The 19,937-nt window shown below is 27.9% G+C and overlaps 1 protein-coding gene across 9 annotated transcripts in view; it reads right to left on the minus strand.

The window, feature by feature from the left end:
* Positions 1-19,937, minus strand: part of LOC107439667 (uncharacterized) — a 392,882-nt gene that overhangs the window by 221,717 nt on the left and 151,228 nt on the right. For 7 of the 9 annotated variants that reach the window (XM_087168223.1, XM_087168215.1, XM_087168217.1 and 4 more), the window contains one exon: positions 2,962-2,989. In XM_087168223.1, coding sequence (XP_087024349.1) covers positions 2,962-2,989 — 28 coding nt within the window. Of the gene's footprint in view, positions 1-2,961; positions 2,990-12,198; positions 12,418-19,937 lie in introns of those variants that run through there. The other 2 variants (XM_087168219.1, XM_087168221.1) reach the window with 2 other exon arrangements.

Genomic DNA, 19,937 nt, shown 5'->3' on the forward strand with positions numbered 1-19,937 from the left:
TCTGAAATTTTATATTAAGGGCGATAATTTTGGTCCACTGGTTATACAGTTGGGAACCGATTATCCGGAACGATCGGGACCATCACTATTCCGGATAACTGATTTTTCCGGTTTTCTGAATCGCTACAAAAAGCCGTTTTTTTATTGTTAAACCCAACTAAAAAAAATTTTTTTTTGGGAAATTTTTTTGGGTTCCGGTTTTTTGGTTTTCCGATTTCCGGATAACGGGTTCTGTACTGTATTATTAAAAAAAATTTTTTTTTAAACAATCTATTCGTATTTTTTCTTCTCTTTCAAAAAATTTTTATGCTTTCTTTTCAGTGTTTGGCATGAAAAGCGTTTCGATTTTTTTAAAATTCTTATTTGGTTTTTATTTATTTTTTTTTTTAATTTATTATTTGATTTTTTTTAAGTCTTCAAATTTAGGCAACAGTTCAAAAGAAAAGAAAGCTTCAAACACCAAAATTTTCATAGAGATCTAACTTTGAAGCTTGAAATTAATCTCATCTGTTTGAAAAACTCCATATGAATTTCTAATAATAATACACACATTAAAATTTAAACAAAATAACATTTAATTTTTCTGTAAAATGTCTTGTCTAGACATCAAATTTTGATATAAATTACACTCAATGATTAACAAGTAGTAATTGGTCCACTGAACGCATGGACCAATACTTAATATTGAAATCCAAAATGAAAACAATAACAAATTAAAATTTTAATAACAACCAAAGAGGAAAAAGATAAGCTTTTCGTACAATTCCAAGAGAATTGATTGGAGTAAACTATTTATCTCAACAGCTTTGGGAAAAAAATACAAAGATCAGACAATTTGTAGAAAAAGGAGATACTATACGCAAAAATTATAGGAAAGGCTATACGCAAAAATTTGGAGGCGGGAGGTAACGACAACTCTGGTATATTTAAAATTTTCAAAATTACAATATCCTTTTAAGATATGCGATAATTTTCCAGATTATCAATAAGGAAAGAGAATTTAATAAGTTACTGAAGTTTTTATGCTGAAAAATATCGGTTTTGTCACTTGTTTCATTTCAACAAGTAAACTCTTTGTACAATTTCGGTATAAATTTTAATGGTTATCACTGAAAATAATTATTCTAGTTTTGCTAAGAAAAAATTCTCTTTTCTCATTTAAATGGTATTTTGCTACTCGTAGAATGATTTCTAAAAAGTTAAGAATCGATAAGGGTCTTTAAAACATAAACACATTGAGAAAAAAGTATGGTCAAAACTGCCACAATATGGTGAAATGTTATATCGGACTACACCAAATAGTCTTGTAATTATAACCGAAACGCTTTGGTAATGATTCTGGTAAAACTAACAATTAAATATAATTTTATTAACAAAATTTGATAAGTGTGATAAAATTCGGTTATTTTATCTTGATACATCGAAAAATAAATTAAGAGATATTATAGGTATAAAAATCATTGATTCAGTTACTTTCAATTTACTTTACAGTTTTGCATTTTTTACTAAATGTATAGTAATATTTTTGAAAAACAGAATTTCCAGGTAAGCCCCTATGAGGAACTAATATTGAGGTTTGACTGCATAATATTGACATTTTAACAATGTACAAACTAATATGATATTAAGGCATAATATTTTGCAAGCAGTTCTGTTAGCAGATTTAAGCAGAGACAAATAAATAATAAAGCAGAGACAGCTATTTTTTAAAAATAAATTTAGGGGTCAATAACGATTGAAAACTTAATGAAGATCGTGAAAAAAGAAACTATCTCAATAATGAAATACTAATTTGTATTAAACATAGCAGTCCCTCATTTACATAATATGTAATGCAACGTTCAGCCAAAAGAAAAAACCCGAAATATTGGGAATAAACAAATATTAAAAGGAAATAAAGGTTAAGAAACCTTGAAATCGGAAATAGCTTCTTACTTGAAGCGTAAATTTGACCACTGGGAATAACAACTGTGGGATGTTTGCCAACTGAGTCAGTAGATGCATCAGCGTGTTCATTGTTTTAATTTAAAATGGAATTTGCTTTAACAGAGGAAAAGATGATAAAAGGTGCCGATGTCATAGAAGAAAATCAGGAAAGAAAACTGCTTACACGTTTTATATCTATACAATATTTTGTACTACTCCAAAATCATTGGTGCTAGAAACCAGGGAGTTCATTGGTTAGGAGAACAAGAATTCAAGAACAAGTATTCAAAAAAAGAAATTCGCTTCTTGGATTAAGTCTATTGTTACAGAGAAACTAACGCAACTGGTATAATTATTTTCTTTTCAATGTAGTATTAACTGAGAGCCGCGATTACAAAGTGGCTTAAGACACTGATATGTTATTCGAAAAAATAAGGCTTTATCATTCGTAGCGGATTAAAGCACATCTGGCTTTAGATTGACTGGTATCAACTAGTACAATTCGCAGTTCCAACTATATTACAATCAACAGATTATTTGTCTGGTCTGTAAATTATGGTGCTCTAACTTTCTCTTTTTCTTTGAATAATCAGGTTCAAATCTCAGTTTTGGTATTTTTTATTATAGTCATAAGATCTAATAATAATATTCGCAGGTCAGCGGTAGTTGAATTCAACGTGACTAGAAACATAAAGTAAACATTTATCGTTAATGCTATTGATTTCACGTTAAACAATACAAAATACTTCTACTTTTTAGTTACAAATGTAATTATTGATGACACTAATGTAAAACATAATGAATTATAAAAATTATTACATTCTTTTGAAAACTTCAATAGCTCATTTAAGTATTTAATTCGTTTAATGAATACTTTCTTAACATTAAAAGCTTTTGCTTAACTTTAAATTCAGAAACTATACCTAAAATATTGTATCCAACTATATATTTATTGAAAGAAAAACCTTAAGTCTTCATATTTGAATTTGGAATATTAACTAATGATAATTATAATGTGATAAAATATTTACTTACATTAGCGGAGGTATCACCATATTTTCATCTGAAAAATAAAATAACACAAAAATTTAATATGAAACTAATGAAGACAATAAAATCATCATATAAATATTTAATAATTATAATATTAAGTTGGTAAAAAGCATTTTTTTGAGTACACTAGAAGCTCGCTACTGGCGTTTTTAAAATAACACTTTCTGTCTCTTATTATAAACAACATAAAGTCTTCTTATAATTTCCTTCTTTTATACAATCATTATTACGAATTGTAGGCTGAATATAAGTTTTAAATATATTCAAATTTCAATAAAAATTAATTTTTAAAAAAATAACTTCATTCTTCAATTTCAATGATCAAATTACGGTAAAATGGCAGCCAGGGTGCCAGTACATTTTACCGTAAAATTTTAGGATTTGATATACCATATTTTTACAGCATTCTGATATACTTGAATTTTCTAAACAAAAAAAACTGATGTACCGTAATTTTTACAGTAATGTTTATTGTAAAAGCACGGAATCACCGTCAAAAGTACGGTACAAAATTTTTCGGTAAAAATGGACTTAAATGGTAAGATGGAATTTTTTGGATGCTGCACTCAGGGCGCCAGTACTTTTGACTTGTAATTTGATCCTTAATTTTTTTACAGAGGGGAACATAATATTTAAGATAGAAAAGTATATTTTCGAAACTTAACAGTATTTTTAAAGCATACATAAATTGAGTTGTTGAAAAAAAATTCAATACTTTTTGAAAAGGCATACAAATTACATTCCTTTTTGAAAAAACAAATTAAGAAGTTATTATTTTTTTAATTTTTTTACAAGCCTGTTGAAATGCATTTTCCAATAAAAAAATGCTATATTATTCAAAATGCGCGTCATAAAAAATAAAATAATAAGAAAAGAATGAAAAACAAAAACAACCACAACTAGAAATTTCAAAGAGAGACATACAATCAAATTTAAAATAATTTATTTAAAATGCTGAGAGTAATTATGAAAAAACCTTAAAAAAAACTTTAACGTAATACAATTTACAAATGAAAAGTTAAAGAAGAAAATTAACAAATGTAAGCCTGATTTACCGCTAGAACAGTTTCAAAATTCAGTTTGGGGGATACTAGAGCAGAATTAGAATCTAACTAACAAATTATAATTAACAAAAATGATATAAACTTTCAAAAAAAATTTTTTTCCATCTAATCAACTTTTCTCTTAATGAGCGTTTAACATTTTATTCATAGTAAAGTTGGTAGCAAATATTTAAAATTAATAATTTTTGCTACAAAATGTCATTTTTTGACACATAAAACAAGAAATAGTTTGGATAACGTAACTATCGCCAATTTTTGCCATGAATTTAATAGTTTAAAATAATCTGAAATCTTTGAATTAAATGACAAGAGTGATGATAGTACTAAATTTATTTAAATTGAAAGGCATATTGCATAAATAGTTAATATTTGGTGCGTGTAACATGTACAATATATCAATAGAATTCAGATTTAGGTGCAGCTAAACGGTATTGTGCCTATCTTTTGAGAAGTGCCCAAAAACATGAAATCAACAAAGAGTAATAAACTGTTCCAAAGATTCCATAAAATTTCTTCGGTTTGTAACTACTAAATCAGTAATTTTCTGTATCAACGCTCTGAAGACTATTTGCTTGCAACATACAGATTATTTATAGTTGGAGCAAAATTAAAACTTGTCCTTTAAGCACATGGAGAGAATTAATTTTGGTAAAATTACCGTACTATATGGTAAAGACATATCTGATAAAAAGAAAACAATATTCTGTTAATACAACCAAAATATCCGTTACTTATACCATTCATTTGGTAATTTTTCCATGCCTATGGTAAAAATTTACAGGAAATTCTGGTTTTCAAAATGATTCTTATTACCACAAGTTTAGTAAAATATACATTACTGAAAAGTAAATTTAACCGAATAAATGATTTTTATGCCATGCTTTAAGAAATCATGATTAAACTATATAATTTTACTACATTTACTAAACCTTATCACATACTATAAAATATATATAATTGTTAATTTTACCAAAATCATTAAAAAAGCGTTCGGTGAAAATTACTTAGCTTTTTGGCGTTCCCATAGGCCAACGATGAATTTTATCATATTCTGTTAGTTTTGAATCTAGTTTTTTTTTTTAGACTGCGAGTGGAAAGTTTAAAAAAGATTACAAAAATACTTCTGAAAAAGGGTTTGCTTTCTTATCTTAAAATGTCAGTAATTTTATTATTTTTGTGTAAAATGTATTATTCTAATTTTAATTATTAATATTTAGTAATAGTTTACTTGAAGCGCAAATTTTAAAACATAATTTTTATTAAAGCAACAAGAAGAAAAATATACATATGTTAAAGCAGTTCTTTGCAGCTAACATTGTTTTTTGTTTGTCAGCCAGAAGAAATTAGCTTCATATTTTCCTTGGAAAATGCTGTTTTAGACAATCTATAATTTTAAAGCTATTTCGAAGTAGACAAAAAAAACTGAGCTTACTATTTCCTAATCTTAAATTTTATATCTGTAGAAACTTTAGGCTTAATTAGTGAGTGATACTTGGGGTACCCTCTTCGACTTGTTGATTGACAACTCAGCGATTGAAAACTACAAGACAATGTCGAGTTTTATGTTTAGTTTTATGTATCAAAAGTAGCTCCAATTACAAGTAAAATCTATAAGGTAGAATTATTATTTCTTTTATGAAATTTTTGAACCCGAACGAAGAAATTTTCACAACCATAAATAAATTTGATGAAATGGAAAACGAATAACCAAAATTTTTATCATAAATTGGAATAATTACAAGGTTGTTTTGCAGAAAATAAATTAATAAAGAAATAAAATGTTGTTTCTCTTTTTTCTTTTTCTTAACATATGCCACGCCCTAGAGATTTTCAATTACGTAGTTAATGCATTCAAATAAACTTTCATTAGTGATTAGTAATAATTACACTTTCTTCAAATTAGGAATAAATACAATTTTTTTAAGTAAGTAGCAATTACACTTTCCAACAAATTACATTACAACCACGAATTACATTAAAATTTACTTGAAATTAATAGTAATTACACCTTTCATTATTCTGAAAGAAGTGTTAAGTACAAATATCATGGACTCATTGAGGAATACCTATTTATTTTAAAATAATGTCATTAATGTAATAAAAGATAAACGGGCAGAGAGTAACAGAATTTATCTGAACAGCCCTTCATATATGCTACGTCTCTTGGAGCATTGTCATGTACATTAAACTAGATAAAACGAGTATTTTAAATCTTTTTTCAACAAGACAATGATAAGATTTTTAAAAGAATATAATAAATATGCCAGGGTGTTTAAAAATATTTTTTTAAACTTAAACGAATGAGTTGATACACACAAAAGAAATAGCTGTTAATTTTTGGCAGATTGAATTGGCAGCCCTCCACTGAAAGGAGTTATTTTGAAAGATTACATGAACACAGTTGTTAGTCTGCTGGAATATGATCAAGGAATATGTCAGTACTGTTAGAACGTCTGTATAGTTATTCACTGATAAGATCAATGAATCAACTTTAAAAAGAATGATTAATTTAAGAACAACTGCTAAATACTCAGTAAAAAAGGCCTAAATGTAAGATTCATAAGAACCCTAGTACTTAGTATAACGGTACTTCTTCTCTAAAAGTGGAAAATATATATTATTGTTCAGGATCGAAAAACCTTTTAATTTATTGTAAATACTTCACTGACTATCCGGATGCTTTTCGTTAGTTAAGTGTTTATTGCAGGCCGATAAAAATAATTGAATCGAAGTGCAGTCTCAAGGATGCGTTCAGTGACAGAAAAAACAGCTGTACTTTATTCCTGGGCTTCTCCAGTGCAGTGTAGAGAAGTGGTTCCCAAATGGGGTTCCGCGGAATCCAAGGGTTCCGTAGTAAGGTTACAAGGGTTCTGAGAGGGATTCTTCTTAACTAGTAATTATAACTATATACAATCAATAACCCATAATTTATTTAATACTTCGCTTGTGTCTATGAGCTTATTTATGAAAACTATCGAAGAAAACAAAGCAAAATTTACAAAAAAAATAACAATATATTGAAATAATTATGAAGAGGGATGTGCATTTATAAAAAAAATAAGTATATCTCATCGAGCTTTTCAATTCAAAATTAAATGAATAAATTCAAGAATAAGGAATAACGTTTCTCTAATAACTATTCGACGTTTATAACAGTTCTTTTTTTAAACCATAATTCATTTAAGTTTATTCATTTTCAGTATATACCTACACCAAGGACAAATTTATATAATTAAATATTTCATTCGTTTCTTCCCATTAAATATTTTCAAAATAATTAGTTTTCCCTTCATTTTGGTTAGTATATTTTCAGCTAATATGGAACTTTTTTTTATCACATCAGGGTTCCACCAAAAAAAAAGCTTAATCAGTTGGGGTTCCATGACCGAAGAGAATTGGTAACCACTAGTGTAGAGAAAGTATTTAAGATATGGATAATTTTTGACGTCATGCTTGCCTTAAGCATGACGTCAGATTAGTGAGCAAAAAATAACCTGCCGTAGAACTATTTAGCATTAATATAGACTAATCTTACTTCTTTAATTTACTACATTAAATAGCACTGTAGACAGAACAGATACACCACTGTACATTAATATTTACTAAAAGTTTCCACTTTTTTTATGCAGAGTCGGTTTTGAATTATCATGATATATATTTATAAGAAAGCAGTAATACAAACAAGGTAAACGCTATAAATGGTAATAAATCACATTTAAAAAAAATATGTTAAAAAACATAAAAATAGAACCATGTTTCCTCACTATGAAAACCTTCTAGGAAGATTTTAAAATATGCTTCGATAATTCAAACTACACTGAGAAAAATTGCTGCCAAAAAAAACTATATTTATACAGTAAAGACATTTTTAATTAAAAAACGAGAATTTAGGAAATAAACACCCAAATTTACTGTTTTTAAATTATTTATATGCTAATTTTTCTGTCAGTAAGAATAATAGTTAATCGGAAGTACTGGTTTTAAAAATTGCAGTTCTTTTTATTCAACATTATATAGTAAAAATGCAATACTAAAAAGTATATTAGGTAGAAAAAATGGCTTTTACGCCACGCTTTCCAGAATCAAGATAAAATCTCATCAGGCTATTTTTCAGAACGTACCATTCCTTTCACCATTCATTTGATAATATTAAAATTTGATAGCGATTCTTTTTATGGAATAAAATGGTAACAGGCTTTATAATCTGTTGACCATGCTAATGTTCCGGGAAAATCTTATTTAAGATGATGGCACTGTGTTGAAAAGGATTAGATGACCTATTTTTATACTAACTATTTTTAATTATTTCTTTGGCTTACTCTTCTTCTTGTTTTCCAAATTTTTCTTATTCTAATATGTTTCTCAATTATAATAGAGGGAAGGAAAAATGGGCTTGAATGATGCTTTTCAGGGATAAGTTGAAGCGTGTTAAATGTATCAGATTCCTGTAGCATCGAATTTGAATAATGATATATACTACTTTTGTGCAGTTTTAGATTGACATAACAAAATGAAAATTATGTCTAACCTGGAAATGACACCATGTTTATCATAAAATTTTGATATCAAACGAAACATATTATATTAAGATTTGAAACTCTGAATTTGAATGTGTTATTTATTTTAAGGTCTCTTCAATATTTCTTAAGTTGTTCACCTGAACTCGAAAAAAAAGACTTTAGTGTCACACATTGCCCCTCCCCTAAAAAAACAAACAAAGTTGAATAACTTTCGATCTATTAACAGGATTTTCACGTTCTTGAACTCAATCCTAATGGTTCGAAAGGGTGGCCTCAAATATGCTAATTAATAAGTGAAGTTATTTTAATTTACTAAATCAGACACAAAAACGTACTTTCTCTGAATAAGCATAGATTTCTGATTTCTGACCCCTAAAATATAGGGGGTAACAATCTGGGAAATACTGTTCCAATAATTTAGTCAACAGAGATGTCCGAAGTTTGGATCCCTTAATGTTAATTTTACTTTTTGCCCATTTCGCTATATTTCTAGAACGAATAAAAAAAACTTTGAATTAAAAAATTACAAATAAAAAAAATTAATGAATCAAAAAAATTTTATACAGAATTATAAAATACGTTTATCTAAAGATAATTCCATGCAAAAAATGACTTTTCCAAAATATTTATTATTTTATTTAATATTAGTCGAAACAAATTTTAATTTTAATGTATAAAATTTTTAACATCAGTTAAAAAATGTAATGTTGCATGTCAAAATACGAAATTTTAGCAAATCGGACAAATAGTTCCAGAGAAATTAAATTTTAAAGAAGTCGTATTTTTAAATCGCCAATTACGATTTCAAAATTAACAAATTAATTATCGAACGGCATGAAAACAAAGTCACATTTTATTCTTACTGGACGCTTAAGGATATTGAAAATCGTAATCAGTATTGAAAATCACTGGGAAAATTTATACTTTGCCACATACTTTGCTACATCGAGCAAACGAGACGCACTTTAAAATATAGACTAAATCAATAGTTTGATTGAAGGAAAAAATAAAATTAGGAAGATTTTCTTTTAATCTAAAGGATAGATATGCCTGTCATAAAAGGTTTGATAAACAGACCATTGCCGCACATTATTGGAACCTTGAGCATCAATTTCATTTTGATTTTGCCCAAATTCTCTTTACCCTTGTTATAGAAGCTCGACTTGATGCTCCGGAATCTTTTTTTCTTCAGATGAATTCCTTAATTAACGACATGAGTTTCTCTCCATATTTCCCTAGTTATTGGAAATGCATTCTGTCCTGGTCTGCCTCTCTCGACTACTGTGAAAAATTATAGTTTTTTTTTTTCATTTTATGATAACTTTACATTTTTGTGTTTCACATCCAATTTGTCTTCCTCATTCCCGTCTGGGAAGTATTAAAAATGGACGCCTAATTTTGAGCTCACAAAGCATATTAACTTCTGTCACCAACAAAATTTTTGAAGCGAACGAAGTTTTCATTATCCAGTACATCTCCCGCTTTCATTTTTAAATTCTATCTAATATTTCTCGTATCCTACTTGAACAAACCGAATTTAACACTATATTTTTTCATTGAATTAAAATTTAACTCTACGAGCTACCTTTTTTTAAAATAAATTTAAACGTGGAAAACTAAAAATTAGTGAACTCATATCAAATTCTATGAGAATCGACATAAGACTATGATGGAAAATAAATTTCAAATCCATTAAATTGATACTAAATTTTATTAATTGACATTAGAATCTATTAATTGGTATTAATTTTTATTAATTAGTATTAAAATCCATTAATTCATTGAATTCATGTTATAATCCAAGAACGAAATTTACAATAAATCCGATAAGAACTATTCTGTTATTTGACTATAAGACAATTGGTTTATTAAATTAAATTCAATAATGAAATAATTAAAAATGAATTTTCACGAAAGGAACAAAAAAAAAATGCAAGATATAAAACGCTGAAATTAAATCAATGATAAATGCCATGTTTTATCTCATGTTAGAAATGCACTTGCATATTTATGTGTCTTACTCGGTTTCAGATCTATGTGTACCAGCTGGCAGGAACCACAGAACCGGAGGGAGGGGCATTTTATAAATGAAGTGACATAGCCCCTTCTAACATTAAAATTTTTCACTTGATATTTGCGTAATTAAATTTAGAATGAAAAATAAATTTTTTTTTTGTTTGAATCCCAGAAAAAAATGTCTATTACAAGCGAGCTTTAGCATTTCCATGATGAAAACGTATACTAAATCATCCCTTATTTATCCCCGCATCAGACGAAATATATCTCCTTATTGCTGATCGATAGGAAAATTCATAATTTTAAATGTCACAGATAGCAGAATAAAACTGAATCAGTGAAACAGAATATAAAAAAAATACCATTAAATGTGAGATAAACAATTTACAGGTAAACAGCTTATTTTCCTAATTAATTTAATTTATTTTCTTTTTAAAACAATTCGAGCCATGAAATTTAAATAGCAGACTCGAACTCTTGATTATGAGGTTCAGATGATTTGGACCCGTTTAATATCTACCAATATATATATATATATATATATATATATATATATATATATATATATATATATATATATATATATATATATATATATATATATATATATATATATATATATATATATATATATATATATATATATATATATATATATATATATATTCAGAACATATAAAAGTCTTATAAAAATTAATTTACCGCATTACACGAAAAAAGTAAATGTCAAAAAAAAATTTTATTTCAAAATATTTACGTCGCGTAACTTAAAGCATCGATATTTGTTTTACAAATAAACCAAATTATTTCAAATTAAACTTCATTATTTAAGAAACATATTGATTAATGATATTATTTTAATAACCTTACATCTGAGCACGACTTAGTATTTAATTACGCAGAAATTAACTTTTTAAATAATAACAGACGTAATTTAGATAAGAATTTTAAAAAATGAATTTTAAAACAAAATTTAAGCGAAGAAATTTTTGTAAACAAGGACCAGCCTTAAAGATATCATGTTTCAAAGTTTTGAAAAACATCTGTTGAATAAGAAAAGTAAAAATAACAAAAAATAATTCTTTATGTATATCATTTCTCTTCTTTTTTTTTTCTTTAAAAATTATAATCTATTTAAAAATAGTAATCTTCTTAGTGTCTTTACAAGTTATACAGTTTATAACAGTTTTCATTATGTTCTAGATTTATATTCAATACAGAATATAAAGCAATAAACAGGGGGAAATGATTTTTTAATGACCTTTATAAAAAGTTTCTTCACAGATAACTGATATAATAAAATCATAAATCTAACAGAAACCTATTTAGGCTTGTCAGCTTATCTTAATTAGGCATTTCTTTTTTAGGCGTAAAATATATGATTAAGTTAAAGCTTTTAATTGTTGTGCGAAAAACACAGATTTAAAATCCAACCCAATACAGGAAAACATATAAAGCAAACAACATTAAATACTAAGAGAAATTATTCTATTCAGTGTAACGTAAACATATACAACTAAGACTAATTATTTTTTACAAATTAATTTACATAATTTTATAATTTCACAGAAATCAAAATAAGAATGATCAAATAGTTAAGAATCAAAATATAAACTGACCTGTTATTACGCATAGAAAAAAAAATCAAATATCACTTTTTTTATATGTATATACAAATATAATTGCGGGCGCGCAGCACAGTTACTATGTTCTACTTTCGTTTAGGGCAGCGAAGAGAGCGGGATTTTCGTAGTTCCCACTGAGCAACTATCCCAACCTTTCTCCCGTCTCAACTATTTTATTTTTAGACTCTCATCTGTTAGTCAGGGGATGATTCTAGATCGGATATCCAGAACCATTTTTGGATCAGGAGACCGCCCCCTTACCCTTCGTGAAACCTGGTGACGCTTTCCTTCTGATTTGTGTAGGACTATCCCTTACGCAACTAAACCAATAATGAAATATCTGGAAATCAGGAAAATCTTACGCAGACGACTTTTGTTTTGCTCCATAGAATTTTTTCACACCCCCAGAATCAAATGTGACAATGATTATGTCACTATGTTCTCTTTTCTTTCTCTTCTTGGTCGGTTATTTTTGTTTACAAAGGGTTTGAGACATTTATTGCCTTTGAATGAGTCAAATCATTTGAATGCGTATAAACTGTTGAAACATTTTAAATACGCCTAAATATGTTAAGTTTCGCTAAAAATATTGTGAGCAAAAGATAGAAAAAAAGTTTAGGAACACCAATGCTTTTGCCACCGATTTCAGGATGAGTAGATAGAAAAATAACTTCAGGCAATATTATTATTTCCCTCGTTTGTCTTACTAAGATTGAAAGCAGAAATAATGATTTCTCTATTTCTAATATTTTTTATATATAATTCTGACTAAGAGTCTATATGGAGTTATTATAAATCAGCTATTCTGATGTCAATACCTATTCTCTTTAGTTAGGGAAAAAAAACTAGCCCCTGAACTTCCTACCGTTAACACAATCTACTGAAAACTTGTTTGCTTTTTCACGCAGAAATTCTCGATATAATTAATAGAGAAACTGAAAGTCTTTGTACAAAGTAATCCGAAAGCAATGACATATAAGAGAAACAAACATAACATCATCTACAGTTTAAATATTGTTGTTCCAGTTTTATTTCTTATTTTTTGAACAAGGTTTAAAAATATTACCATTTTAGTTAAACTGCACTCCTATTCCATACAAGAGGATTTTAATGATTTTAAATATAGCGTATGATAACAATCGATACTATAACTTAGTGATTATTAATGATTGGTGACAAAAATGACTGAAAATATGGATCAGAAGATAGGCTGCACGTAATGACAGTACTGTGCATGCTTTTGTAGTTATTGCCTAACTTGCAGTAAACGGAGTATTTGGTTTTTACATGAGAAGATTTTCACAATAGTTAATGCTTTAAGGCAAATCTTACTTATTTTTAGTTTTTTAAATCATTCAAGATTGCAAAATTTAGAGTATGTCTGATAAAGTTTGGAGATCTTAAACGATTTGATTCGATAAGAAATTCTTTATCTTTCTTTTTCCGATTCTGACCCCATTTCATAATTTTTTACTATGGTACTTGAATAACTGAAGTGTTCTTTAGTAAATGCAAACCTGCAGATATTTTCTGAACACACGTTCTGAAGAAATGGTTCAAAATTGCAAAATTTAGAGTATGTCTGATAAAGTTTAGAGATCTTAAACGATTTGATTCGATAAGAAATTTTTAATCTTTCTTTTTCCGATTTAGACCCCATTTCATGATTCCTTACTATGGTACTTGAATAACTAAAGTGTTTTTTAGTGAATGCAAACCTGCAGATATTCTCTGAGCACATGTTCTGAACAAATCGTTCAAGATTGTAAAATTTAGAGTATGTCTGATAAAATTTAGAGTATGTCTGATAAAGTTTAGAGATCTTAAGCGATTTGATTCTATAAGAAATTTTTAATCTTTCTTTTTCCGATTCTGACCCCATTTCATAATTCTTTACTATGGTACTTGAATAACTGAAGTGCTCTTTAGTAAAAGCAAACCTGCAGACATTTTCTGAACACACATTCAGTTCCTATTTTTACTTATCATGTAGATTAATCTTAAATTAAGTAGTTCCTTCTGAAGTTTGACAAGATATTTAATCGGTCTTACGACTAAACACCAAAAGTTACTTATATCGATAATTCACTTTTAATAAGACAGCACTTAATTAAACAACACTTAAGAAAACACTTATTAGACATTCACTTATAATTATGAGTCTTCTGGGCTCTTCACGAGTTATACAATTTATAACAGTCTTCATTATGTTTTATATTTATATTCAATATCTATATATATATTTCTCTTACACGGCACCAAAAAAAAGCCTCATTAAAACTCCCCGAATGGCAACGTTAGAAAATCGGCCAAGGATTGCTGCTAAAAATGTCACATGGCAAATGTCACATGAGGTGGCTCAACATATAGCGCTTTTAAAAACGGAAACAATAACCAGAGTGAGCATTATCAGGTTGTTCAAATCAGATTCATGCCCTAAAAGCATGATAATATTTAATTTAAACTCAATTGGGTATAATATGAAAAAAAACACAACTACTTCGATTTAGTAGGAACAACATATGACGTAATGCTAAACGAATGGAATTTAGTTGTTGTTTATTTAGTTATTGTTATTAGTAGTTGTTGTTATTTGTTTTAGTTGTTGTTTATTTAGTTGTATTTAGTTTCAATAACTTTTCTTTATAATGCAATAAAATCTGGCGAGCAGCTATTTAAACGATCGAACACTTCGTTTGTTTATTTGTGGCTTGAAGTTAGGCTCGCAGAAAATGCCGTTCATGGGTTAAATTTAGTAGGAACAACACAACCTGTGACGTAGGCTATATTATACCCAATTAGGAATTAATTAGGCTGGCCTTCTCCATGACTATAAATAAGTCACAAGGTCAGACTTTTGAGAAAATCAGTTTAGCATTTCTCGGGTAATGCTAACAGCCATGCATTTTAATTTATTGTATGTAAAACATCCTTATTTTGTTCTAAAATGCTATGTACTTTATCACAAATGTTAATTAATATAGAAATTGATTTCAATAATGCTGATCACCAAAAATATTTCCTTTGGCTATAAAACAAATTTTTGTGTTCTTGAAAATAGAAGACTTTTTGAGGGTTATTATCTCACCAGGAAAAGTGGTTTAAAGTATCAATACGTGGTTTAAAGTTTATATTTTTAAATAATAAAAATTTTTTCTAAAACTTTCAGAATTTCTAGCATTAACTAATATATTATACACATTTAGTTGAATTTAGGTGAGTAACTACAATATTTGATAATTTATTTTGCTAATATGTTTCTCATTTAGCTAATGTTTTGATTTTTTCACCATGCACAATCTAAATAGTTAATATTCTTTTTTAAAAGCCAATAAGAACATTGATAGAATTCTTCTACATAAGTACAATACTATGTCTTTGATGATAAAATACTATGTCTTTGATGATAATATACTATGTCTATGTGCTAGAACATTGTGTTCATTGGCGAGCGAGCGCAGCGAGCCATGGTTCACGGCGTGAACCACATAGGATTGCGTAGCAATTCTCGGGGGTTGACGAGCGTTAGCGAGCAGGGGGCAGAGCCTCCTAGTAGAATATAAAACAATAAACAGAGAAAACAGATTTTTGAATGTACTTTGAGAAAATTACTTCACAGATAACTGATATAATAAAATCATGAATCTAACAGAAAACTATTGCGGCTAGTCAGCTTGTCTTAATGCAGCATTTCTAAGCATATAATATACGATATACAAAACAGACAGAAGTTTTTAATGTCATCCATAAAATTAAAAGGTTGGCCATATAGCTCGTGCAGCTGATAATATCTGGATTTACATCATTTTTGACAAATATCCACAGTGACCACAAACTAATTGATCTGAGGAAATTGGAAAAGAAGCAAACGTAAATAAGAATGCTAAAGAAGTCGACCAGAATATATGGAAAAATTTGGAAGTGGGTTATTGGAATTGATAATGATCGATGATGATTAATTACTAAATGGATCAAGAATGGCACTACATCATTTGAACTACATTAAAGTTTAAAATTACAATGCTAAAAATAATATTAAAAATTAAACAATGTTTAATGTTGCACATCTGAATTTAGGTTTAAAAATAAACTCATTTAGGAAAAATCTATATGGATAAAATATGTTATGTACAGTGCGCAAAATAAAAAAAAAGGACAAACTGAATAACTTTTGATCTAATGATCGGATCTTCACGTTCAAGGTTCGAGGGGGTGATCATAAATATGCTAATTAATTAATGCAGACAATATTTTAAGTTACGAAATAATACACTAAAACGTACTTTCTCTGAATAAACAAACTTTCTTTTTCTCGACGGATTCGGATTTCTTACCCCCCAAAATAAAGGGGTAGGCGCAATCTGAGAAATATGGTCCCAATAGTTTGATCAAGAGAGCGGGGTAAATAGTTTGGAACTCTTAATGTTAATTTCACTTTTTTTTCGTATTTCCCCATATCCTTGGAACTTTATAAGGGTCATTTTATTCAATAATAGCACAAAAAAATTTTGAAGTGTATATTATTTATAAGGTATACAATTTTTTTATCATTTTAAAGAATGCAATTTTAAATGACAAAATATAAGATTTGAGTAAAATTGGTCAAATTATTCCTAGGAAATCAAATTTTTTCTTTTAAAAAAAAATTGCATTTTTAAAATTTAATCACTCTGGAACTATTCGACCAATTTCAATAATAGTCAAATGATTCCTAGGAAATCAAATTTTTTTAAAAAAAATTGCATTTTTGAAATTTAATCACTCCGGAACTATTCGACCAATTTCGCTCAAATTTTTTATTATCTAATGTAAAATTACATTCCTTCAAATGATTTTAAAAAACAACCACATATTTTTCGACTATTGTTAAATAAAATAATAAAAAATAATAAATGTTTACTAAAAGTCATTTTTTGCATGAAATTATCTTTGGATAAAACGAATTTCATAATTGTGTGCAAATATTTTTCAATTCGCTTTAAAAATTCCTTAGATACAACAAAATATGCAAAAAATAAAATTAGCATTAAAGGATCGAAATTTTGCATCGCTCTCCTGACCAAACTATGGGGACCATATTTCCCAGATTGCGGCTACCCCCCATAATTGAGAAAAAGAAATCCAAATCCTTTGATAAAAACAGCATGTTTATTCAGAGAAAGTACACTTTTGTGTCCTATTTCATAACTTTAAATATCGTCTGTAAGTATACTACTTAATTAATACACCAGAGGTTACCCTCTTGAACCTTTAAGATTGAGTCCTATATCGTGAAGATCCAATTATTAGATCAAAAGTTATTTGGGGTGGTCCATTTATTTCTTGCACACTGTACTTTTAAAATTGATTGCATATTGTTACTATAAAATAAAATCGATAACGGCACTATCGATTCTATTTATTAATAATAGTTATTGCAGCACGGTTGTAATAGTTATTGTGGTTTTTATAGGGAGTTATATTAAACTTATTTATATGGGGGATTGGAGTTCCAATCGTCACTATGTTCTAAATAAAAAAGAGGAAAAAAAAAAAAGAATAAATAACGTCGGTCGAACTTTCTGGCAAACGCGAAATCTGGCAAAAGCACCCCAATTTTACTTTTAAAAAAAGAGCAGCAAATGAATAATGCATTTGCATTTGCTTCCTGTCAAATAAAATAACTGTTTCTCGATTTAGAAGAAAAAGGTTTAAGCTAAGATTCTATGTATAGCAACACCACAGCATACGCATGATTTAAACTATCAGGCATGTAGAGACGACGGGACTGATTAGCATGACGTGTATTAAGTGGCGAGTCATGCTTATCTAAAATACACCAGGGATTTCTAGCTAACGTCAGTCTAGAATTTTGTTACTCTATGAAATAAAAAGAGTAAAATTTTAAAGAGAAAAGCAATATTTTATTAAGTTTCCTTAATCATTTTTTCGGAAGTTGTTATTTATGTATTATAAAAATGCGCTGTTTATAAAGTCGCTAAAATCTGAATTTTTAGGTATGCATTTATTATTAGGTAATCATTTTTTTTATATTTAATATCGCTGGCAAAAATCATGCGATGAAAAAATTAGTTAATTTGAGTACTATTAAAATTTAAAAAGTTGTATTTCTCGGCTACATAATAAAAAAAAAACATTATTTTAAATAAAATGATTTCATACACTACAACAATTACAGGGCGCAGAAAAAGAGAGCACCCTGAACGACTTTTGAACTAATGATCAGACTTTCACGTACAAGGACTCAATCAAGACGGCTCAAAGGTCTCACCTTAAATACGCTAATTAGTTAGTGCAAATGATATTTCAGGTTACGAAATCAAACACAAAAGCGTACTTTTCTTAAATAAACGGACTCTTTTATCAACGTATTTGGATTTTTATGGGAGGGGATTATGCTCTATAAAATATGGTCCCAATATTTTGATCAGGAGGAGGGAGTAAAGTTTTGATACACACTCAATTTCACTTTTTGCGTATTTCGTCAATATCTCCGAAATTAAAAAAGCGAATAAAGCAAAATTTTGTACGTGATTGTAAAACGTGTTTAAAATATAATTATTTTATTTTTTATTATTTAATTTAATTAGTTAAAAAAATTGAACTTCAAAGTAAAAAAAATGCTAACACGAAGGTTTAAAAGATAAAATTCAATAGTTTATTCCAATTAGTAAAAATTGACAAGCAATAATTTAAAAGTATACTATTTGAAGTGCCAAAATAAGTAAAAACAAATTACATTAAGGGGTCTAAAATTTCGATGGCTCTCCTATTAGGGCTACTCCCACATTTTGAAGGAAGAATTCGAAATCGTTAAAAAAAGGAATGTTTATTCAGTGAAACTACGTTTTTGCGTCTGATTACGTAACTATCTGTTCGCATCGTCATATACAAAGTAATTAGCATATATAAAGTAAGGCTTTAGAACCATTACAATTGAGCCCTACTACTTGAAATTTCGATGATCAGATCAAACGTTATTTAGGGTATTTGTTTTCTCTCTTATGCACTGTACACGGAAAAAAATTCTGGCAAAATTACCGCACTGTGTGGTAATAAGATTTCTGGTAAAAAAAAACGTTATTATGGTTAATGAAACCAAATATGGGGTATTTAAATTATTAGTTTGGCAATTTTTCCTTCAAATGGTAACGGTTTATCAGAAATTCATGTTTTCAAAATTATACAATTACAGTTCTAAGTATCATATATTAGTAAGAAATACAAAATCTAAAAGTAAATTTAACCAAATAAGCCGTTTCTATGCCATGATAAGGTGTCATGATAAAATTACCAAATTTTATCACTTATTTCCAAAGCCATATTTTATTGTTAATTTTAACAGAACCATTATCAAAGTACTTCGATAAAAAATTACTGAGCTTTTTGGTGTTCCGTTTAGCCATAAACACGAAATTTTACGATTTTCTGGTAGTTTTGGAGATACTTTTTTTTTCTCATTGCTCAATAAACAATTTCAAGAGATTTTTCTAAATGTTTCCAGGGAAAATACCCCAATAACTGATTGATTTTTTAGCTGAGGAATAATCTTTTATCTTCAAAGTATAATCAAGCAAGATGCATATTGTAAATGATAATTATACAAAAAAAAGGAATAAGTAAGAATTAAAAGAAATCCTGTAAGCAAATACTTTACTATTCGAAATGAAAAAAAATTAAATGAAAATATTTAATCCTTCATTGTTTTTTCCTTTTGTATACTTTTTTAAAAA

This window comes from Parasteatoda tepidariorum, chromosome 7 (genome assembly GCF_982258835.1).
Source record: "Parasteatoda tepidariorum strain Cologne lab strain chromosome 7, Ptep-v5.0, whole genome shotgun sequence".
Taxonomy (NCBI): domain Eukaryota; kingdom Metazoa; phylum Arthropoda; class Arachnida; order Araneae; family Theridiidae; genus Parasteatoda; species Parasteatoda tepidariorum.